Source organism: Rhinatrema bivittatum, chromosome 6 (genome assembly GCF_901001135.1).
Source record: "Rhinatrema bivittatum chromosome 6, aRhiBiv1.1, whole genome shotgun sequence".
Lineage (NCBI taxonomy): Eukaryota > Metazoa > Chordata > Amphibia > Gymnophiona > Rhinatrematidae > Rhinatrema > Rhinatrema bivittatum.
The window spans coordinates 6,049,152-6,074,641 of record NC_042620.1 but is presented as its reverse complement, the minus strand read 5'-3'; the positions used below and the strand labels follow the sequence as shown (position 1 = coordinate 6,074,641).

Sequence of the window (25,490 nt, the reverse complement as noted above, 5' to 3'; positions counted from 1 at the left end):
TGAGGTTCTATCATAGGAGTTACCACCCAGGAAAAAGATCTATGCATCATAGTCGGCCCAGTGTGCTGTGGCGATCAAAAAAGCAAACAGAATGTTGGGAATTATTAGGAAGGGAATGGTTAATAAAATGGAAAATGTCATAACGCCTCTGTATCGCTCCATGGTGAGACCGCACCTTGAATACTGTGTACAATTCTGGTCACTGCATCTCAAAAAGGATATAATTGTGATGGAGAAGGTACAGAGAAGAGCTACCAAAATAAGGGGATGGAACAATTCCCCTGTGAGGAAAGGCTGAAGACATTAGGGCTGTTCAGTTTGGAGAAGAGACGGCTGAGGGGGGATATGATAGAAGTCTACAAAATCATGAAATAACTTGAACATGTTAATGTAAATCAGCTATTTACTCTCTCAGATAATAGAAAGATCAGGGGGCAATCCATGTAGTTGGCAAGTAGCTCATTTAAAACAAATTGAAGAAAATTCTTTCACTCAGTGCATAGTTAAGCTCTGGAATTCATTGCCAGATGACGTGGTTACAGCAGTTAGAGTAACTGGGTTTAAAAAAGGTTTGGATAAGTTATTAGAGGATAAATCCATAAACTGCTATGACGGTAATTAATAAGCAATAGTAGCTTGTGATCTATCTAATGTTTGGGAACTTAACAGGTACTTGTGACCTGGATTGGCCACTGTTGGAAATAGGATACTGGGCTCGATGGATCCTTGGTCTGACCTAGTATGGCACATCTTATGTAAGATGAAACCCACACCAAACCACAATACATGATGGTTGGACCTTGGTACCTCTATTGAGGCCTTAAAATCTAAATTGCCACCACCTCCCAATATCATTAGATCCAAATATAATGTTTTCTATATGCTCCCCTTGATGTGTGCACACCTGCACCTGTATCTTCCACCCATCCCTAAAGTAGCCAAAATATTCTGGGCCACAGTATTAGCAACTATGTCTACTTGTAAAAATAAAATACTATAAAAGATTGAAATTGCAAATTGATATCTAATATTGCATTTGATAGAGCATTTAACACATCCCTACCAACTCTCAGCAGAAAATTCCCTTATAAAATCCTAACAGGATTAATGCAGATGCCAAAATTATTCAAAGTAGTTAAATTACAAGCAAACTGTGATAAAATGCCAAAGGACCTTGCAAGACTGGAAGATTGGGCATCCAAATGGCAGATGAAATTTAATGTGGACAAGTGCAAGGTGATGCATATAGGGAAAAATAGCCCATGCTCTAATTACATGAAGTTAGGTGGTAATTTCTAATGTGGAACCTAAGAAAAGATCTAGGTGTCATAGTGGATAACACATTGAAATCGTCGGCTCAGTGTCTGCGGCAGTCAAAAAAGCAAACAGAATGTTAGGAATTATTAGGAAGGGAATGGTTAATAAAACGGAAAATGTCAATGCCTCTGTATCGCTCCATGGTGAGACCGCACCTTGAATACTGTGTGCAGTTCTGGTCACCGCATCTTTAAAAAAAAAAAAAAAAAAAAAAATGATAGCTGCAGAGAAGGGCAACCAAAATGATAAGGGGCATGGAACAGCTTCCCTATGAGAAAGAGGCTAAAGAGGTTAGGGTTGTTCAGCTTGGAGATGAGATGGCTGAGGGGGTTATGATGGAGGTCTACAAAATCATGAGAGGACTAGAATAGGTTAATATAAATTGGTTATTCTCTTTCAAATAATACAAGGACTAATGGGCACTCCATGAAGTTAGCAAGTAGTACAATTAAAACAATTGAAGAAAATTATTTCATTCAATGGACCATTAAATGCTAAAATGCATTGCCAGAGGATGTGGTTAGTGCAGTTAGTATAGCTGTGTTTAAAAAAGGATTGGATAAGTTCTTGGAGGAGAAGTCCATTACCTGCTATTAATCAATTATACTTAGGGAATAGCCACTGCTTGTTGCTGGCATCAGTAGCATGGGATCCACTTGATGTTTGGGAACTTGCAATCTGGATTAGCTAGAGTTGTAGACAGGATGCTGGGTTCGATGAACCCTTGTTCTGACCCAATATGGGTAACTTGTTATGTTCTTATCCATCTTAACAGACAATTGTGTCCTCTTGGGGCCTCAAACCTTGACTACAGAATTGCCAATTTAGAGTTTAACTTATAAAAAGTCCTCGATTTAAGGCAGTTCTGAGTTATGATTTGTTTCTGAACTGACAACCATTATCCAACTTCCAATACTTATTTCAACTTAAGATGCCTGAACTTCTCTCAACAGGCGCTCAATGTGGTGCTGATGAGCATGAGGAAGAGTGTAAAAGATTTCCTTTCCCCAAAACGGTCAGCGCAACGTCCTATAAGCATGATTGTCATTTGTCTCTCTTCAGACCAAAGAAAAACTAATGCTTTAAAATTTGCCTGTGCTTTTTATAGCACTAAACATTGAAGTCTAGGTTATTCTGGTGAAAATAGGATACTGGAACCTGGTGCTAGAATCAGCCCCCCCATTTATAATCTTGTTTTTATGGGACAGTCAGTTTCCACTTCTGACACAGTTTTCAGGAACAGTCTGAGTTGGGGAGAGGTTTTGCAGATGAATTTCAGTGTGACATGAAGGGTTAATTTACAGTAACTCCTAATGAGAGAAATACATTTATATTGATTCATAGTTATAGGATGCAGCTTTGTGCTTGGTTGAATTCATTGTAAAACGTATTTGTGTTAAGCAGCTTTATAGGGACATTTAGTGTAAGAGCATGATCAGAATTTAGTACCGAGGATGGTGAAGATGAAGTATATCGAAATGTGGCGAACAAAGATGTTAGAGAGAAAACAAACAACTTATACTCCATTATAGTACAAGGTCAGCACATAGCTTGTTGGAAAGTAGTGAATGTTTTGCCAGAAAAGATAATGGACACACAGTACTGCTCATGTGCATGTACAATGCTGAAAGCATACAGGAAAATTAGTTCTTACCTGATCATTTTCATTCCTGTAGTACCACGGATCAGTCCAGACCATGGGTTAAGCCCCCGTTCCAGCAGGTGGAGACAAACCAGAGTTCTAAGGGAAGCCCATACAAGGACGGAACCCACCCTGGAACCCTCAGTATTTGTCTGTCTCCAGCAGGTGGAGACAGACCAGAGTTCTGAGGCTGCCCATATAAGGACGGAACCCACCCTGGAACCCTCAGTATAACCATTGTCAAAGCAGAAAATACAAGATCAAGCAAGTAATTTAAACCAACAAAATAACAGAACAATTGAATGAACTGTGTAACTAAACGCTCTTGTATATCTACCCCCGATCATCGTAACGATGCTTCCGGTGCCTATTAGTAGATTCCAGAAGATGATGCAGGGATCAAAAAAGAAAGAGTCCTATAAGAAGGAAAAAATCATAAACAGGAAGAAAATTCGAGCGGCCAGAAGAACGGGCGGGTGTCTGGACTGATCCGTGGTACTACAGGAACGAAAATTATCAGGTAAGAACTAATTTTCCTTTCCCTGTACGTACCAGGATCAGTCCAGACCATGGGATGTACCAAAGCTTCCCTACAAATGGTGGAACCCAGACAGTCCCGCTCGAAGCACCTGGCGACCAAAGGAACCAAAGGATGGAGCCTAAACATAGAGTCAGTAGTGACGAGCAAAAGTATGAAGAGATTTCCATGTAGCCGCCCTACATATTTCTTGCGGCAACACTGATTGAGACTCTGCCCAAGAAGTCGCTTGAGAACGTAAAGAATGAGCTTTTAGGCCTTCAGGAACTGGTCGGCCCTTGCAAATAAATGTAGGCCGAAGAAATCACCTCCTTCAACCAGCAAGCAATCGTAGCCTTAGAAGCTTGCTTCCCCCTGTTGGGTCCACTCCACAGGACAAAAAGGTGGCCGGAAACCCGAAAATCATTAGTGACCTCAAGATAGTGCAATAAGACTCGTTTGACATCGAGACAACGAAGATCACTATTACCAGACGCCATGATATCCTCTGGCGAAAAAGCAGGAAGTTCCACAAACTGGTTAACATGAAGAGACGAAACAACCTTAGGTAAGAAAGAAGGTACGGTCTTGAGAGAGACCGTATCTTCGTGCTCCTGTAGAGATAGAGCTTGATCAAGCAAGTAACAGGATAACTAGTAATTTAATTTAAACCAACAAAATAACAAACAATTGAATGAACTGTGTAACTAAACGCTCTTGTAAATCTACCCCCGATATACAAGAAATATCGGGGGTAGATATACAAGGTAGATGTACAAGAGCTTTTATATCTACCCCCGATATACAAGAAATATCGGGGGTATATACTGTGTAACTAAATGCTCTTGTATATCTTACCTTCAAGCTCTATCTCTACAGGATAGAGCTTGAAGCTCAGACACCCTCCTGGCAGAGCAAATAGCGACCAAGAAGACAGTCTTGAGAGTCAAGTCTTTGAGAGTGGCTCAACGGAGAGGCTTGAACGGTGCCGAACAAAGAGCTCAAAGAACCAAAGTTTAAAACTCCACGAAGAACAAATAGACTGGACAGGCGGTTTCAGGTGCTTAGTGCCCCTGAGAAAACGTACAACATCCGGATGAGAGGCGACTGCCCGACCTTCGATAGAGCCCAGGAGGGAACCAAGAGCCGAAACCTGAACTCACAGGGAGCTAACTGAAAGACCCTTGGAGAGACCACACTGAAGAAAAGCGAGAATAACCGCAACCGAAGGCGAACATGCCGAAACACCCAACTCCTCGCAGACGTTTTCAAAAACCTTCCAGACCTGGATGTAGGTAAGCGATGTCGACTGTTTGCGAGACCTGAGGAGTGTGGCAATACCTTCAACCATATATCCTCTTTGTCTCAAACGTCTCCATTCAAAAGCCATGCCGCTAGACAGAAGCGATCCGCCTAGTCGAAAAATACGGGACCCTGCCGCAGAAGATGGGACAGGTGACCGAGATGAAGAGGTCTGTCCACAGTGAGATTCACCAGATCCGCGAACCACAGCCGGCAGGGCCATTCGGGGGCCACGAGAATGACCGGACCGCGATGGAATTCTATTCTGCGTAGAACCTTCCCCACTAATGGCCACGGTGGAAATATGTAGAGAAGAACGTCGTAGGGCTAGGGAAGAACCAGCGCATCCACCCCTTCCGAACAATGCTCCCTCCACCGGCTGAAGAACCGGGGAGCCTTGGCATTGGATAGCGTCGCCATGAGGTCCAGGTGAGGGGGACCCCACCTGTGCACGATTAGGTCCATCGCTTCGTCTGACAGCTCCCACTCGCCGGGATTGAGATGTTGTCGACTGGAGGAAAATCGGCTTGAATATTCTCCTTGCCCGCTATGTGGGAGGCTGCCAGGCGATCCAAGTGCCTCTCTGCCCAGAGAAAGAGCTTGCTGGCCTCTAGCGCCATTAGATGACTTCCAGTCCCCCCCCCCCATGTCGATTTATGTAAGCCACCGTGGTGGAATTGTCCGATAGCACCCGGACCGCTTTGTGGCGAATCAGAGGAAGAAAAAAATTTGAGAGCCAGGCGAACCGCTCGGGCTTCTAGACGATTGATGTGCCACCGAGACTGGGAGAGGGACCAGAAACTTTGAGTCATTTGAGATTGGCAGACAGCCCCCCAATCAGAGAGGCTGGCATCTGTCATCACAATGACCCAAGAGGGAGTCAAATGAGGCATCCCCTTGAGAAGATGTGCCGGGGAGAACCACCATTGTATATTGGCTATGGTAGAGTCGGAGAGAGGAAGAATCTCTTGGTACTGCTCGGACATCGGTTTCCAACGGGATAACAATGCTTTCTGTAAAGGACGCATATGAGCAAACGCCCAGGGGACCAGATCGATCATGGAAGCCATGGTCCCTAAAACTTGCAGGTAATCCCACGCCGTGGGAAGCAGTAGAGAGACAAAAGTGTTCAACTGATCGATCAGGTTGAGAGTCCGCAAGTCCGAAAGAAAAAAAAAAAAACTTTCCTGACCCGAGTGTTGAAAAGAGCACCAAGGAATTCCAGCTCTTGTGAGGGCCGAAGATTGCTTTTGGAGTAGTTGATTATCCAGCCGAGAGATGTGAGTAGGGCTAAAACTCTGTTTATCTTGTGCGTGCAGAGAGCAGCAGACTTGCCCCTTACCAACCAATCTTCTAGATAAGGATGGACTAAAATCCCTTCTCGTCTGAGAGCTGCCGCAATGACTACCATGATCTTGGTGAAGGTGCGGGGAGCGGTGGCGAGACTGAAGGGAAGGGCCCGGAACTGGAAGTGCTGGTCCAGGATCTGAAAGCGAAGGAATCTTTGATGTTCCCAACGGATGGGGATGTGAAAATAAGCCTCTGTCAGATCAAGGGAAGCGAACTCGCCGGGATGGACCGCCGCAAACACCGCGCGCAGGGTTTCTATCTTGAAACAGGGAACCTTCAGGGCCCGATTGACGCTTTTGAGATCCAGGATGGGGTGAAAGGAATCGTCCTTTTTGGGAACAACGAAGTAAATTGAATACTGGCCGGCGCCCTGTTCTTGCACCGGTACCGGAAGGATCACCCCCAAATCCTGAAGTCTCAACAGGGTGTGACAGACCGCAGGTCGCTTGGAACGGCCGCAAGGGGACACGATATATAGATCCGGCAGGTCCCTGGCAAACTTTAATGCGTAGCCGTGTTCTATCACCTCGAGGACCCAGAGATCGGATGTGATTTTGGCCCACTCCTCGAGAAACAGAAAGACGCCCACCTAAGTTTCGTTCGGAGGAATAGACCGGCCGAATCTCATTGGAGAGCTGACTTAGTGGTCCTGTGTTGCTGATGGCCATCCCGGAAGCTTCGACGGCCGCAAAAGGAATGGCACCAAGACTGGGACCTGGAGACACCACCCCTGGGGAAGCCCTGGTGCTGTAACCGCAGTTTCCCTTAAAGCGAGTGCGAGTCGGAAACAACAACAAAAAACGACTGACTGTTTGGGACAATCCTCTGGCAGCTTGTGGACCTTGTTCTTACCCAAGGATTTAATAAGCTGCTCCAGGTCCTCACCAAAAAGCAACTTGCCCTTGAAAGGAAGAGTGCCCAACTGAGCTTTTGAATTATCATCAGCTGATCAATTACATAGCCAAAGAAGACGCCTGGCCGAGACCGCAGAAACCATAGCCTTTGCCCGGACACGAAGCAAGTCATAGAGGGCATCCGCCCATAGGCTATAGCGCCCTCCAAGCGTTCAGCTTGCTCAGCCTCTGCAGACGGGAGGTCCTGGGTGCTGAGTAACTGTTGCATCCACCTAAGGCTTGCCCACTGCATGAGACTGCTGCAAATAGTCACCCAGACTCCGAGAGCCAAAACTTCAAAGATGCGTTTCAAATAAAATTCAAGCTTACGGTCCTGTACATCCCGTAATGCTGTAGCGCCCCCCACAGGAATGGTGGTACGTTTCCTGACCGCGGTGACAGAAGAATCTTTAACATGTCCAGGCAGTCCTCAGGGAGCGGGTAGAGCTTATCCATAACCCTACCAACTCAAAGCCCCGTCTCTGGGGACTCCCATTCCCGGAGGAGAAGCAAACGGTGCATTGGATGAAACGGGAAAGTACGCGGTAACGCCCTGAGTCCCGCCAGGACCGGGTCCGCGTTTGGTGTCATCGCTGCCGCCACAGAATCATCTGGTGGGGCTTCAATTCCCAGTTCCTGGAGAACGAAGGGAATAAGGGGCTCCAGTTCCTCCCGCCGAAATAAGCGCAGGACACAGGGATCGTTGCCCTCTAGTGTGGGGGCTTGAGCTGTGGTATCATCGTCCCCTAGCTCAAGCAGGTCTAAAGGAGGCTGGGGGGGGAGGGGGGTCCGCCGGGGGAGGGGGAGCACCCGGGACCACACGAACCCTAACCAGGCCCTGAGGGTCCGGAACATCAGGGGATGGCACAGGAAAGAGAGCAGGTTTCGGAGGAAGGGGAACAATTTGGGAGGGGGGGTCCACCTCCCTCTGTAATCCTCCCCTATCCTCCACCTTCTTATCCACTTGCCCCATCCATTTTTCCCTTCCCCTTGTCCACCCTCATACTCCCTCCCCAGTATTCTCTCTCAATCGAGACAATTATCCGCTTGATTTCGTTTAACGTTGATGGCTCTTTTACATATATCTCGTATATATGGCTCTTTTACATATATCTCGTATATATGGCTCTTTTACATATATCTTGTATATATGGCTCTTTTACATATATCTCGTATAAGAAGTTTACTATTAATCACGTTACCTAAGGTTTTTAAATGTTCTTCGTTTTTATGTAAATCTCACAAGCACTCTTATTTGTTCTATGTTCTTCGTTCCATGTAATGCTCTTAGGCAAGTTGAATTGTTTCACTGTAAACCGGTTTGATTTGCATCCAATGCAAGAAGATTGGTACATAAAAAAACCAAAAAATAAACAAATAAGCAAGCTGGCCAAGTACGATTCCTGCATTAAAAGGACAAATTCCGAGGAAAAATGGGTCCGGGCCGAATTTTTCATGGGGGGAGGGGGGCGGGGAGGTGAAGGGGGATCCAAGCCCCTCCCCCCCCCCCCCCCCGAGAGTGAATCGGGCTCAAATCGGGGGGGGGGAAATCAGATCCCCAGCCCCCGGAGAAGCCTGAAGTGTTTCATCTGAAACACCCAAAATGGCCACTGCTAACGAGCGTTCCTGGGACGGGAACGGCTTAGAAACACGTCGGGGAGCCCTTCCCCGAAGTCTAAAATTTGGCGGTTCAGAAGAGGAGCCTTCACCCCCCGAAATTCACCTGGAGCATACCCCATCGCAGGAGAGTCGGGAGGCCGACTCTCCACAAGCTAAACAGCAAGGTGGCCGCAGCATTGAGCAGGAAAGCGGGGGTAAAGCTAATTGAAAACAGCTGAGCTGGGAGCCCCTGAGGAGCTGGGCGGGAGATTGAACCGCTCCCTCCTCACAAAATCAAACTGCTGCCTTTAATTTAAACAAAGACAAGTAAAAAATATATTCTGTGAAAGCTTGGGAAAACAAAGACAGTTTATTCACATTAATAATTCACTGCATTCACAGAGGCAGGGGTATAATAATCCTCCCTGAAGCTGCACCGAGGTATGGGCATCTCGGGGCACGGCAGCAGATACAAACGTGGGGAGAGGGACTGGCACCACCAGTATCACCGGGAAGGGAACCTGGGCTGACAGAAATCAAGGGGCAAAGCCCCCCTAGGAACCCCAAGAGCGAGGGAGACAGAACTGTCTGCCCTGACACAGTTAGTCAGAGAAAAACTGACAAAAGGAAAGCTTTTCTCGTTTTTTTTTTTAAAACAATTAAGAAGTAAAGTAAATGTACATGCGTGAGCTTGCCCCAGAGAAAGAAGAAGAAAGACTACAGAGGGCAAGCTAAACAGGGAACCAAAGGGTGAGCTGTTCCACCTGCTGGAGACAGACAAATACTGAGGGTTCCTGGGTGGGTTCCGTCCTTATATGGGCAGCCTCAGAACTCTGGTCTGTCTCCACCTGCTGGAGACAGACAAACACTGAGGGTTCCTGGGTGGGTTCCGTCCTTATATGGGCAGCCTCAGAACTCTGGTCTCTCTCCACCTGCTGGAGACAGACAAACACTGAGGGTTCCTGGGTGGGTTCCGTCCTTATATGGGCAGCCTCAGAACTCTGGTCTGTCTCCACCTGCTGGAGACAGACAAACACTGAGGGTTCCTGGGTGGGTTCCGTCCTTATATGGGCAGCCTCAGAACTCTGGTCTGTCTCCACCTGCTGGAGACAGACAAACACTGAGGGTTCCTGGGTGGGTTCTGTCCTTATATGGGCAGCCTCAGAACTCTGGTCTGTCTCCACCTGCTGGAGACAGACAAATACTGAGGGTTCCTGGGTGGGTTCCGTCCTTATATGGGCAGCCTCAGAACTCTGCTCTGTCTCCACCTGCTGGAACGGGAGCTTAACCCATGGTCTGGACTGATCCGGGTACGTACAGGGAAAGAAAAAAATTACAGGAGTCTGGGCAGTCAGGTAGCCCCCGTCCTCAGCGCACAGCTCTGCCATTGCAGTCCCCTTCCCCTGGTCGAGTAAACTGTAAACTTCAAGGTCACAAACACAAAAGTACAGAATGCAAGATGGAAAACAAGACTTAAAGGATAAGACCAGCACTTACAGCCAGGTGGTAGTTAGGGAGTTAAAAGACTGACCAGTGAAACGTGGCACTAGCAGATAAGCACAGTACTAGGCAGCACAGTGACTGAAATTTGGAAAAACCTGGCATCTGCCCAGATTCAGTTTTTGCACACAGAATAAACTTTTATAGACCTCATGGATACAAGTGCACTGTTAGCTTTTGAGGTACTCACATTTTATACTGATTGGACAGTAGTGTTTCTAACTAAATTATTATAGGATTATTTTTATTTGCATGATATTTATGCAGATTTATGATGATTCTGGTGTCCAACAGAATGTTTTCTTTAGAACTGCAGTGCTAATAGTTTCATATCAGAGAGAGAAAGACAGACAGACAGACAATGTCTGTACAATGTGGCGTTTACCAGTAGCAACTACAAAAGACAAGGGCCCAACATTTCAGAGTAGACCTGAAAAATAAACTGATAAGAAAAAAAAACTACTGTTTAACAATATTTCAAGGCAGGTTAGTCAAAGAAACCTGGATAGTTCCTGTCCAGACAGCGGGATAAGACCAGCACCCAGCGGGATGGGCAGATTCTCTTCCAACCGTGGAACAGATCACTTGAGGAAGACCAATCTCAGAGTGACAAAAATCTCTGGTACCATTGTCAGCCCTTGCCCGAGGTAACGCTTGCAGCCATCGACTGGAGAGATGAGAGGGTGCTCATCCAGGAAAGTGAGAGGTTTTGCTAGGCCTTTGTATATAATATTTCCCCATTAGCTGGGGGAAGATTATTTACCCTTGCTCATTGTGCTGTTTTGTTTGTTATTGTCACAGACACGAGCGCCTGTTCATGTATACATTGTACACAAAAATACAGCTGCTCATATTTTCATGCAGACCATAGTCAGGTGACATGGGTGATCCAGACTACAAGGCAACATCCTCCATCCTCCCAACCTTCCTGTTCCTCCCAGGACATCGCCTCCTAGTCCAGGACTAATTTCATGAGGAGTTTCCCCGGAGGGACTTTATCAATGCCTTCTGACAACCTGGATAAAAGACTGCTCCCCTATCTGTACCTGGTCATGAGTAAGGGAGTATCTGAGCACTCACTTTGATCCTCCTTCCTCTCATCCTGCACTTTACAGCCAGACACCGAAGCTGGGAGGTTTTCCTGCTCACTGGAAAGGAACTGGTTCCAGAATTCCACCGGCAGCGACAGCAGAGAGGCCACCACCTAAGGAGAATAAGAACATGCCATGCTGGGTCAGACCAAGGGTCCATCAAGCCCAGCATCCTGTTTCCAACAGAGGCCAATCCAGGCCATAAGAACCTGACAAGTACCCAAACACTAAGAAGATCCCATGCTACTGATGCAATTAATAGCAGTGGCTATTCCCTAAGTATAATTGATTAATAGCAGTTAATGGACTTCTCCTCCAAGAACTTATCCAAACCTTTTTTGAACCCAGCTACACTAACTGCACTAACCACATCCTCTGGCAACAAATTCCAGAGCTTTATTGTGCGTTGAGTAAAAAAGAACTTTCTCCGATTAGTTTTAAATGTGCCCCATGCTAACTTCATGGAGTGCCCCCTAGTCCTTCTATTATCTGAAAGAGTAAATAACCGAGTCACATCTACTCGTTCAAGACTTCTCATGATCTTAAAGACCTCTATCATATCCCCCCTCAGCCGTCTCTTCTCCAAGCTGAACAGCCCTAACCTCTTCAGTCTTTCCTCATAGGGGAGCTGTTCCATCCCCTTTATCATTTTGGTTGCCCTTCTCTGTACCTTCTCCATCACAATTACATCTTTTTTGAGATGTGTTGACCAGGGAATAAATAAAGGATGCTATGAGGCTGGCAACAGGAGGGCACCCGAGCTCTTCCTGCCTGATGTGACCTCTGTACGAAATGCTGGGAGCCTCAGGAACTTTCTAGGAACCAAAATTAGCCCTCAGCAATTACATTATCCTCACATTTATCTTATTCCAGTCCAGTTTTACAGACTATATGTACACGCTCCATTACTACAGTATGACCTTCCACATATAGTCAAAACCTTACATTTATTTACACAAACTGAAACCAAATCCGGATTCTTTTGCTATATTATGGATGTCTCATTTGTAAAGTTATTTTTGAAACAGTCTGTGCATTTGTACCTTGGACTGGCGGGGTGTGTCTTGCATGATCATCAGGGGACTCGGATCCACTACACGGTGACCAACAATTGTGGGTCCAAACACGCGAGCCAGGCCCGTCTGGTTCATTTTACAGTCTGGGCTTTGCATTACCCTGCGAGAGAAGTTATGGATCTTCAGACACCTGTGTGAGCTGCAGCACAAGGGAACGCTAGACCGGGATACAATGCACTGCACGGAGCTTCCCAGCAAGCAAGGTGATGCTCTACCTGTGCAGGTGCAGGATGAGGAATGCCAGAGTCTCTCGGTTTGCTGGGGGAAGTTTTCTTATGACCTGGCACATCTCCGCTCTGTTGTCTGCATCACTCACAATCTCTTCAGAACAGAAAAGAGAGCAACATTTTCAGAAAGCAAGGCTAATACGCCCTTCCCTTGCCCCAGGGAACAGATTTCTTCCAGCTTTCCTCCACCTGTGCATGCTTCCTTGCCCCCGTGGGTATTAACACCATTAGCGTGCAAGGGTATCGTGGGTATTCAGTATCTCTCATGCTTCAGCTGGCTGCGGATTCGCAGGACAGGCTGATCTAGTCCTCATTTTACACCCCACAACTGCAAGTTCATGTAGGCAACTGGGTCTCTATTGGATTTTTCTGAGAAAAGTAGGACAAATCCATGCAAGCAGTGGGAGAAAAGTGGGAATGGATCAGTAGGAACTGAGGCCAATTAGCAACCCTGAATATATCCGCATGCTGTGAAAGCCCCCATTCCCAGTGCCCATGTATGATGTACACCTGCTGCCTCCCTCCTCCTCCTGCCCCAGTACCAGTGATTCCTCTATACCTGCTGCCTCCCTCCTCCCGCCCCCAGTACCAGTGATTCCTCTATACCTGCTGCCTCCCTCCTCCTCCCGCCCCCAGTACCAGGGATTCCTCTATACCTGCTGCCTCCCTCCTCCTCCCGCCCCCCAGTACCAGGGATTCCTCTATACCTGCTGCCTCCCTCCTCCTCCCGCCCCCAGTACCAGTGATTCCTCTATACCGGCTGCCTCCCTCCTCCTCCCGCCCCCCAGTACCAGGGATTCCTCTATACCTGCTGCCTCCCTCCTCCTCCCGCCCCCAGTACCAGGGATTCCTCTATACCTGCTGCCTCCCTCCTCCTCCCGCCCCCAGTACCAGGGATTCCTCTATACCTGCTGTCTCCCTCCTCCCCCCTCCCACCCCCCGGTACTAGCGTGTGCTGTCTCCCTCCCACCCCCCCGGTACTAGCGTGTGCTGTCTCCCTCCTCCCCCCTCCCACCCCCCGGTACTAGCGTGTGCTGCCTCCCTCCTCCCCCCTCCCCCCCCCCGGTACTAGCGTGTGCTGCCTCCCTCCTCCCCCCTCCCACTCCCCGGTACTAGCGTGTGCTGTCTCCCTGCTGCCCCTTCTCACCCCCCGGTACTAGCGTGTGCTGTCTCCCTGCTGCCCCCTCCCACCCCCTGTACTAGCGTGTGCTGTCTCCCTGCTGCCCCCTCCCACCCCCTGTTCTAGCGTGTGCTGCCTCCCTGCTGCCCCCTCCCACCCCCTGTACTAGCGTGTGCTGTCTCCCTGCTGCCCCCTCCCACCCCCTGTACTAGCGTGTGCTGTATACCTGCTGCCTCCATGAAGTGAGAGTGCAGCTGGAAGGTGACCAGTGGCTCTCGCAGGTTGCGCAGGAAGTCCTTCAGCACTCCACACACCACATGAATGTCCTGCACTCTTCCCAGGTCCACGTCACCCTTTCCATGCAGCATCTTCTGCCTCAGCTCCTTCACCTGCCGATCACAGCCTGGCACACGGTAAATTCCTTTCTGTTAATGCAAAGCACCAAAAATGGAGTTAGGAAGGAGCCCAATGATAAAAACCTCAACCAACCAGAACCACTGGATGATAGACTTTGCTGCGATCCAAGATGTGGATTAGACTAACTTTGTTCCACACTGCTCTGAGTCTAAAATTCAATTTTATTTTTAACCTGTTATGGTGAGGAAGGATGAACTCCAGGAATATCCCTCAGAGCCCAGGAGTTCACCTGTTGGCCCAATTAATCATTTTGTAATGTGATATCAACTCCAGCTGCCTTGGCAATGTCCTTGGAAGCCCTGCAGGAAGCCGTGATGGTGTCTCCAGAGAAGTTACTGTCAAGTCCCAGGAATGGTGTGAGGTCATCAGGCCCCCCAGCCATTCTGGATGCTGTAATGGAGGAACCGTGTGCTGGAGGTGTTTGAAAGAGGGGACAGCATGAGAATGTCAACTCTTGTATTTAGATTCAGTAGGAATGCTGGAAGAAGTCACAAGGGGCTCATTGGATCAACTGGGCCACCTAGGGGTAGTCTGATGGGAAAGAGAAGGCCAGACCCATAAGAAACACCTCCTGATGCAGCCATGGACTGGTGAAACAGAGATTAAACAAACAGCTGGCATTGACAATGGATTGAAGCTGATCCTGTATGAGCTTGGGACAAACAGATTGTAGTTCCATTGCAATCGTTTGCTGGAGGATTTTGCATCTGGGACATAGCATTTAGCAGTGTTCTGGAGAGACATTTAAAGAAAGGTTTTTTTAAACACAAAGATTAATATCTTCGACAGTAAATTTATTAAGTGTGTTCATGTCAATACCAACAGTATAACTCACCACCAAATTTTAATAAAGATTAACTGACAACACCTTTCATCCAGTACTGCAGCAGAAAAAAAAATCCATCATGTCAGGCAATGGATGTGGGAAGCCCGCAGTCGTTGGCAGGGGATTTGCTAGACAAACAGTGAGTCCTCCAACTAAGATAGAGGAATTTTTTCAAATCCCAAACGTCAGCAGGAGAGACAGCTATGTCAAGCAGCAAGAAGTTTAGCTTGGGGAGGATATGCCAGTTTCATCTGTGTCTCAGCCAAATCCTGTTATCTCAGAGGAGAGGGGAAGGGAAGGCACTAGTAGTACTAGTAGCAGCCACAGAGTACAACCAACAGTGCCTACAGAAGTACAAGTACAAGTGATGAAACCAAAACAACCACTGCAAACCCTTACTGCAGCAAAGGCTATAGCAGGGGTCAGGAACCTTTTTGGCTGAGAGAGCCATAAACGCCACATATTTTAAAATGTAATTCCATGAGAGCCATACAATATGTTTAAAACTAAATACAAGTAAATGTGTGCATTTTATGTAAGATCACACTTTAAAGTACAATAAGTCTCTGAAAATATTACACCAGGCCTTAAGACACCAATACATCTCCTATTACAGCGGTTCTCAAACCTGTGGGTCGCGACCCCTTTGGGGTTCGAATGACGATTTGCTAGGGGTCGCCTAAGGCAGGGGTCCCCAACCACCGGTCCGCGGACTGGGACCGGGCCGTGGGAGTTTTTGCCGGTCCGCGGCACCGCCAAGCACCGGCAGGTGTGTCGCGCGCTCCCGGTCTCTCCCGCTGCCGTTGCCGCCGGGCTGTCAGCACGTTCAAGCCCAGTGGGAACGGCAGCGGTGCTAGAAGAAGCTGTAGCACCCGCGCCTGCCCCCCCCGTGACCCGGAACAGGAAGTGATACACGGAGCGGTGCGCGGGAAGGAGAAAGAGCCGTGCCGCGTGATAAAGTAGCAGCGGCGGCTGCAGCGTCGGTCCCCGAGCAATTGAAGCAGCCGGTAATCGAGAAAGGAGACAGCAGCAGGAGCCTCCCGCGGCCGATGGAATTCTTCTTTCTTGGCCTGCGGGGGCTGGAGGAGGAGAAGAAGAGGAAGTGAGTGAGAGAAAGAGTGAGAAGCAGCCAGCCAGCCAGCCTGTGTGTGATTGACTGGTCAGAGAGCTGATGTGTGTGTGTGTGTATGTGAGAGACAATGAAAGTGACTACTCAAGGAGATGACTGATGTGTATGTGAGAGTGTGAGACATTAGTTAGGGAGGTGACTGATGTGTGTGTGTGAGAGAGAAAAAGCATGGAAGTGAGAAATCTGGGTATGTGGGAAAGCATGGGCGTAAGAAGCCTGGTGTTGTGGGGGTGAAAGAAAGCATGGGAGTGAGAAGCCTGGGTGAGTGTGCATGCATGAGAGAGAGAGACTGCTTGGTAAGGTGACGGTGTGTGTGAGAGAAAAAGGCTGGTGTGTGTGAATGTGAGAGAATGTGATTCAGGGAATGAGAAGCCTGTGCACATGGAGAGTGAGCATGGAAATGAGAGAGACTGGTATGTGTGTGTGTAACAGAGAGAAAGTGATTATGGGAATGAGAAGCCTGTGCATGTGAAGAGTGAGCATGGGAGTGAGAAACCTGGGTGTGTGTGAGACACATCATGGGAGGGAGAAGCCCGACCATAAGTATAGAGCTTAGCTTCTACTGCTGCTTCTGGTGTGTGCCACGGCCTGCAGGGAAGGGGAGTAGGAGAGCTGCTGGAGGGGGTAAGTAAAGGTGGCTTTTTAAGTTTATTTTTCTTGACTGCCATTTTAATTGTGTGATGTCTGCTTTTTTGAAATATTTTATTGGTGTTTGGAGAATGTTTAATAGATTTTATGAGTTTTTAATTGTTGGATGTTATTCTGTTCATAGCTGTTTTGAAACATTTATTCTGCTTATTAGTATAGTTATACAATTATTTCTGTGTGGGGATCTATAGCTGCTTGCTAGTTCTGTCTTCCTAATAGGAGGGGTATTGGTGTTTAGGGCCTGATTTAATATTTGTAGTGTTGCCTTTTCATAGATAGGTTTGCTCCTGTTTGAGTGTATTCCATAATACAGGTGTAACTGTGTGTGGATTAGTTTATGTGCATTACTACAGATCCTGGGAGTATGTTAGGTCGGTTCTGTGTCTGTTACCGAGATGAAATATTTTTCTAGCATGTAAGCGTTTGTATCGGTCTTATTTGTTGTGTTTTCTCAAGAGGACATGCATTGGTGGTAAACTGCTGTCTTTTCATAAGTAGGGCTATTGAGCCTGGAAGTAGAAGGAGTTTGAGTTGCTGTTACTGAGATGTCACCAGACCAGAATATCTTTTTTGTAGGGTGAGTTGTATGGGGAATGTCATAATTCTGCTTTACATCCATTATTGGGGGTCAGGGGGGTTCCCGTGGATACAAACTGTACTTTTACATCTAGCCCTGTGACGATCATGGGTCAGTGTGTCACGCATGTGAGAACCTATGGTGAGTTGAGTCACATTCACATTATGTCATAATTAAATGATAAGTGTGCACTAAAATCCAACCCCCTCCATAACCCCGCCCCCAAATGACCAAAGCCCCACCCCTACCCCGCCCTGCCATGGAAAAATGGTCTTGCTTGAAGCCGGTCCCTGGTGCAAAAAAGGTTGGGGACCACTGGCCTAAGAGACCATCGGAAATATGGGTTTTTTGTCGCTCGAGTCACTCTCTCCCCTGACCGGATGCAGTAAAAAAGTTCATTCTGCGCTCCCTCACTCCCCGATTGGCCGGGGCTGGGCAAAAGGGGCTTGCTGAAGCAAGCCCCTTTTGCCCAGCACCGGCCAATCGGGCAGCGCGCCCTCACTCCTCGAGTCACTCCCTCCTGCTGTAAATGTTGGAATGCGTTGGAAGAGGGGTAGTCTTACAGTTAAAATATAGAGTTTGGGATATACTCGCAGTATAAAAGTTGGGGGTCGTCTTATACGCCGGAAAATACGGTATATACAGTACAGTTACTTAGGCCTATGAACGAAAATAATTTTATGGTTGGGGGTCGCCACATAGTGGGGAATTGTATTAACAGGGTCACAGAACTATAAAGGTTGAGAACCACTGTCCTATTAGGAAAACGAACCAAGTCAGGCTGCTATAGAGTCCTACACAGAAACTACACGCCAGCAGAGAACCTCACCTGAATCACGTGCTGTCCCTCACCTAACATAGAATAAAGAGACCAAAACGCATAACAAGAAGCATGCAGACAAAAACTGAATTGGAAACTGCAACAAGCCAGAGTCTCTGTATGCAGTGTAACAAAGGAAAAAAGAAACATCACCCATCCTTATAAAACAAATCAAGAAATATAAAATCAGCAGTAAAACTGTACTAACAAAAAGAACATATTTCGAAACAGCTGATGAGTGGAATATCCAATAATTAAAAACTCATATAAAACATTTCCAGATACCAACAAAATATTTCAAAATAGCAGACACAAAGACCCAGTAATGAAAAATAAGGATACAAATTTTTTTTTGCTCTGCATACCTGGGAACGTTTGATATCCAGGTCTCCTGAGATTGTTCTGAATTAGCAGGAGGTGGGGTGGTTTGCTTGGAACTTTCTCCTCTCTCAGTCACATACCAGCACTCTCTCTCACACTGGCTCTCAATGACACACCTATACACACATGCTCTCAGTACTCACATATACACATGTTTTTTCTCTCTCACTTATATAGGCTCTTAATTACACATTTACACACATGCTGTCTATCTTTTCACGCTTACACACACAGGCTTTCAATCACATAAATACATGCTGTCTTTTTCTCACACACAGACTCTCATTCACATGCTTACAAACATGTCCTCTCTTTCTCTCATTTACACACAGGCTCTCAATCACATACTCACATGCTCCCTCACCTAAACCAGCTCTCAATCACACACAGACACACATGGTCTCTCTCTCTCATTTAAACACAGGCTCTCAATCACATACTCACATGCTCCCTCACCTAAACCAGCTCTCAATCACACACAGACACATGGTCTCTCTCTCTCATTTAAACACAGGCTCTCAATCACATACTCACATGCTCCATCACCTAAACCAGCTCTCAATCACACACAGACACACATGATCTCTCTCTTACTTATACACACAGGCTCTTAATCATACATACACATGATTTCTCTCACACACAAAGGATCTCAATCATACACACATACTCTTTCACACAAACAGGTTTTCAATCACAAACTTACACATACAGGTTCCCAATGGTAAACTTACATTCATGCTCTCTCTCACAGGCAGGCTCTCAATCACAGACATACTCTCTTTCACATATACAGGCTCTCAATCATTCACATACATGCAATCTCTCACACACACACAGGATCTCAAACACACATGCTTGCTCACTCATTCACTCTCTCTCTCCCTCACCCCGCGAACTTGCGGCAGCAGCAGCCTCCTCCCAACGCTAACTAGGGATGTGAATCGCTTTTCAACGATTAAAAATTATCGTCCGATAATTTTAATATCGTCTTAAATCGTTAAAGAACATGATAGAATTCCTATTGTAACGATTTATCGTTAAAAATCGTTAAATTGGGTTAGTGCGCACTAACAGAAAATGATACAAATTGACACTTTTCAGGTCAGTTAAGGTCAGTTTAGGAATGAATATGTATTCCTATTGGCTGGCTGCCCTCTTATCTATTGATGTTACCAAGGTTCCCACTGAGGTGATGGTTGGGGGGTTGGGAAATAGAAACGGTTGGTAGCTTGACAAAAAAAGTAATGTGATCAGTCAATGTGACTAGAACACAGTGCCCTAACCCTGATACCGGGAGTGTTGTGATCTTCCTGCACGCAGTGCCCTATCCCTAATACCGGGAGTGTTGTGACCTTCCTGCACGCAGTGCCCTATCCCTGATACCGGGAGTGTTGTGATCTTCCTGCACGCTGTGCCCTATCCCTGATACCGGGAGTGTTGTGATCTTCCTGCACGCAGTGCCCTATCCCTGATACCGGGAGTGTTGTGATCTTCCTGCACGCAGTGCCCTATCCCTGATACCGGGAGTGTTGTGATCTTCCTGCACGCAGTGCCCTATCCCTGATACGGGGAGTGTTGTGATCTTCCTGCACGCAGTGCCCTATCCCTGATACGGGGAGTGTTGTGATCTTCCTGCACGCAGTGCCCTATCCCTGATACGGGGAGTGTTGTGATCTTCCTGCACGCAGTGCCCTATCCCTGATACGGGGAGTGTTGTGATCTTCCTGCACGCAGTGCCCTATCCCTGATACCGGGAGTGTTGTGATCTTCCTGCACGCAGTGCCCTATCCCTGATACCGGGAGTGTTGTGATCTTCCTGCACGCAGTGCCCTATCCCTGATACCGGGAGTGTTGTGATCTTCCTGCACGCAGTGCCCTATCCCTGATACCGGGAGTGTTGTGATCTTCCTGCACGCAGTGCCCTATCCCTGATACCGGGAGTGTTGTGATCTTCCTGCACGCAGTGCCCTATCCCTGATACCGGGAGTGTTGTGATCTTCCTGCACGCAGTGCCCTATCCCTGATACCGGGAGTGTTGTGATCTTCCTGCACGCAGTGCCCTATCCCTACTCAGTGCAGGAAGATCACAACACTCCCGGTATCAGGGATACGGCACTGCATGCAGGAAGATCACAACACTCCCGGTATCAGGGATACGGCACTGCATGCAGGAAGATCACAACACTCCCGGTATCAGAGATAGGGCACTGCGTGCAGGAAGATCACAGCACTCCCGGTATCAGGGATAGGGCACTGCATGCAGGAAGATCACAACACTCCCGGTATCAGGGTTAGGGCACTGCGTGCAGGAAGATCACAACACTCCCGGTATCAGGGTTAGGGCACTGCGTGCAGGAAGATCACAACACTCCCGGTATCAGGGATAGGGCACTGCGTGCAGGAAGATCACAACACCCCTGGTATCAGGGTTAGGGCACTGAGTGCAGGAAGATCACATCACTCCCGGTATCAGGGATAGGGCACAAGTTCTAGTCACATTGACTGAGCACATTACTTGTTTTGTCAAGCTACCAACTGTTTCCATTTCCCATCCCCCATATATTGTCAGTGGGAACCTTGGTAACATGAATAAATAAGAGGGCAGCCAATAGGAATACATATTCATTCCTAAACTGACCTGAACACGATTTTCTTCTCCTGCCAGACGATTTCAATCGTTAAGACGATCGGGCAAACGATTCACATCCCTAACGCTAACCTCCTTCATTTTCAGCCCTCGCGGAGGCGGAGTCCCATCGGCCGCGGTTGAAGCTCTTCATTTTCCTCCGAGCCGCGCTGCAGTCTTCTTTTCGGACACTAGCGTGGCCTCTTCTTGCCATGCACGCACCCGATGCTCTCCACTTCCTCTTCCAGGCCGTGGGGGGGGGGGGGGCGGGAAGAAGAGAGCACGTCAGTGCCGCTGACTCCAGCTGTCCTGCCGCGTTCCGCCCGGGCTGACAGCATTTTAAGCCCGGGTGGAGGAGGACCGGTGAGCAGCTGGGTCAGCGGGGGACTGGAAAGTGTGGCGACACTTGTCTGCGAGCCAGATGCAGCCCTCAAAAGAGCCATATCTGGCTCGCGAGCCATGGGTTCCCGACTCCTGGGCTATAGGATCAGTTTTTTCATTCTCTTCTGATTCAGAGCTTGATGAATTTCCCTTCAAAGGATTTGCTGAAGCAGAGTTGGGAGAGGCATTAGCTGAAGACCCTGCCTTAGGAGGTTTGGTCAGTACTGTGCTAGCTTCCACTTCACTGACAGAAGAGAGAGAGGCGGAGGACATGTTAGTGAGGGAGAGCAGACCACACTGACAGTGCAGGAACAGAGAATGAGTGAATCCTCTGCTGCAGTTCCTCAGGCTCCATCTGTGACCACTCCCACTTCACTGTCAGCAGCACCATCCACCCCAAAGGATGCAGACAGAGGTAAGGGATCACGAAAAATCTGATCTGGACCCATTTTTAAATGAGAGAGGACCTATGCTTTGCACATTGTAACTATTGTGCAAAGGACCATTAGCCGAGGGAAGCAACAGGGCCACCTAATGCTGGAAATAGAGCATCACCTAAAGGAGGAGCATCCCCTTCAATATGCACCTGGAGATGGTAGTAGTCATCAGGGGACCCTTTCTGCAAGACAGAGGATACTAGTCTTTGAAAAGGGGACGAGTGTTCCTCAAGCTCAAGCTCCTTCCAAGACTTTGGTTCCTTCTTCCAGTCAGGTAGCAGGTAGCTAACAAGGACTATCGGTGAGATTGCTTTAGTCGATCAGCCCCCTGCAAGTCATTGAGAATGGGGGTCCTTGTGAATTACTGAGATGGATTTTATTCTTCTTTAAGCTGTAATCATTAGTGCTGTGCACAAAGACTTAAAAGTGAGAATATAAAGAGCATAATTTTGGACGTACGGTAGTAACAGTATCTATCTAAACAGAAGTTTGAGATATGACCTCTAACACTTATTTGAGTTGTACAATCTCAGTGAGAAACTTGGGCCTTACCAGAAAGCATAAATGAACAGATGGTGCCTTGATCCCTCTATATCGGGGTGGAAAAGCTCCCCAAATCTGCCAGTGTATTATCTGAAACCCAAAAGGGGAGGGGATATGCAAAACCGTACAAAGTCACCATCTCCCAGTGGGAGACAAGGTCCAGAGGAAATTAAATCAACCTTGACGACCTGTAAACTACAGAGGATGCAGAAGACAAGGGCACAGACCATCCCTCAAACAAAAGCATCTGCCAGCCACTCAGAAAGTCCAGTTAGTGATGCTAAGAATGAGAGTCGCACATCACCAGCCAATAACCCAGGCAGTGAGAACAGCAAAAAAAAAAAAGATTCTGCTCTCTGGTCTGCTTTTAACTTTGTTCCTTCAGGTAGTGGGAGAAGCGAAGGGATTAATCTAGTTGTTAATACAGGAAGCTGTTCAAACCCTCAGCCTTGAATCCTGAAGTTCTATGTAAACCGATCTGATATGGTTATGACCATGAAGGTCGGTATAGAAAAGAATTAAATAAATAAATAAGTTGAATCTGCTCCGGACAATATTAAAAACCCGATGACATTCCTTTGCCTGAACTCCCAACTTGGGAACCCAGAACTAATCGGCCTGTCGCCCCAGCACAAGTCTCCACGGTGAAAGAAGAAGTGACCACAGCCAAGATGCCAACTACAAATGACGACTCCGATATACAGCTGGCAGCTCATCTCAGTTTTGGTCACCCAAGAAGGGCGAGTGCGACGCCTTTGCTAATTTGCCTTCATCGATTGCCTGTTGAGAAAACTGGCACAATTTAAGTGCTTGATCTTAAAGGCATAAGGCACCACATGGGCTGTGTGCCCGTTACTCGCAGGACAGGATCAGGAGCTAGACACCTAATCGAAATCTGCCTTCAACAGCATCCCTGGTCTTGGTCCCAACTAAGCAGGATTTTCGTAAGGTGGTAATTCGGGAAAGAATGCTTTCAGTGTGTGGCCCAGAGCTGGGGACCTCTGCTCCTTTGAAGGTTAGGAAGAAGGTGAAGGCGTGGCTCTTTCCAGTGCAGTAGGGATCCTGACTTTGGTCACCTTTTGGCAGAAAAGACGGGGGTATGTAGGAGATGGTCTTGTAGTCGGGTAATTTATGATTTTTTTTTATTATTATTTTAGGGGTGTGTATTGTTTTTGTTTTAGGTTTGTGCATCGCTCTGTCATCTGCAGAGCAATATAAAAGAATCAAAATCAATCAATCGATACCTTCCTATCCAGTTGCTGCCCCAAAGATGTTGACGCCTCTGTTCCTAGACATTCAAACAGAACCATCAAGTCAGTTCAAAGACTCCCATAGGATACTCTGGAACATCAGCCTCTGTTCCCATGCAAGGAGTAGGGACGTGCATTCATCTGAGATTAATATGTCAATTGCAATTAATGGGGCCATTTTTATTTAGATATAAAAAAATAAAAGATAAAAATCCTACTCAACAGGGGTTGAAAAATGTAAACCAAACCAAACACAAACCTCCTGAAAAGAGCGTATAAAACTTAGACTATTTCACCAGCGGATCACAGTCTAATCATCAACCCTGCTAACAGTTCCTGAATATATGTTAGAATCCTTAATAGGAGACATTTTTTATATTTTTATAGAACATTTTTTAAAATTACTCATTTTGTCAAGAAATAAAACAAACCGATGGGAAGAGTAGCTTGGTGAAAGAGAAAATGTGATGCAAACTCAGACACGGGTCCCCGAGTCCAATGGCACTGCATGGCTGCAGGAGTGCGTCAGTAATTCAGACACGGGCCTTCCACACAGTGTGGACATTATGGTCATTAAACATTGCGTTTTACAGACTACCCTAAACAGGAACCCATTGATCACAACACTCTCTTACAGTTTTATCGTCATCATCCTTATAAGTTTAAAGACCCGCCTGCCAGTTAGACACTGGAGATTTTAAGAGACAGTCACAAGACTTACTAAGGTGTTTGAGCTGGGATACCCTATATCAGCGATTAATTCAGCCAATCGCAGAGCCCTCTGTGCTAACCGTGGTGTGCGTCCTGCAGCAGACATTGCTAAGATTACACAGAGAGTTACTGGCAGGTCCTCATGGCGAGATATTGGCCGCAGCCTTCTAAGACAAATGCCAATTCTTTAGTTCGTCACCGTTCCTATGGCAACGGTGGATTTTGTGATCTGACCATAAGAGGTATCCTGCAATCCTCACACCTGATGTCAGCAGCTGCTCGGGTACCACACACCTTTTGTAAGTGGGGCATTTTGCCAGATTGAATATAAGCAAGAAAACATCAAAAGCCAACGAGGTGCAAGGAGTTGCTGATACCCAGAAAGCAGCAGTTTTAAGAAACAGGCAAACGGACCTGGAACGATCACGAGCGATGCCATAATTCTCGACTCAGAGAGTGGAGGTGGCTTCAACAGAAAAACCTGCAGGAGGCTGGGATATTGAGGCGACGCAGGAATAGAGTGAGATCTCCATTAGCTAGTGACAGCACATCCCGAAAGAAGCTGGAGATCGGGCATGACGACTGTCGAGGAAGGGTGAGGTGGAGTGAGCGGATCTGGGAATAAATCAGGAAAATAATGGTGCAATCAGAAGGGAGGAAGCCCGCCCCCCACCTCTGACAGCACAGATGGACGATAATAAAGTGAATATGGTCCCTGACACAGCTGGAAGGTCAGAAGCAGAAGAAAGGCCAGTAAGACCAGAGGTGTAGAGGAGCAAGACGGGTGCACCTTGTGGAGGTGCTTGGATGAGAACACCCTTGGCATCCTTTCTGCTGGCGTCTTTATGACGTTCCTTCATGTCTTAGCCAAATAGGATTGCGATAAAGGCAGGGCCTGCTGAGGGACTGCACACTCGCACGTTACCTGCCTCTGCTCTGCTGCTGGACGGCAGGAAGTCCCGCTCAGAACGTAACGTCAGCCTCCCGTTGCCTTCCACCTGCGGGTGGGCCTTCCCCTTCGTGAGGTCACGACTGCTTCGGTTTATCTAAGCGGGACTTGTTAAGCTGTTTCTCATTTGATTTTTAATTTTCTATTACTATTGAGTG

General features: G+C 47.3%; 1 protein-coding gene across 2 annotated transcripts in view; it reads right to left on the bottom strand.

The window, feature by feature from the left end:
* LOC115093364 (rac GTPase-activating protein 1-like) overlaps positions 1-25,490 on the bottom strand; it is a gene marked incomplete at its 5' end in the record, with an annotated part of 97,334 nt that overhangs the window by 26,565 nt on the left and 45,279 nt on the right. For both annotated transcript variants that reach the window (XM_029605006.1, XM_029605007.1), the window contains 4 exon segments: positions 11,201-11,324; positions 12,255-12,387; positions 12,503-12,608; positions 13,861-14,059. In XM_029605006.1, the coding sequence (XP_029460866.1) occupies positions 11,201-11,324; positions 12,255-12,387; positions 12,503-12,608; positions 13,861-14,059 (562 nt within the window).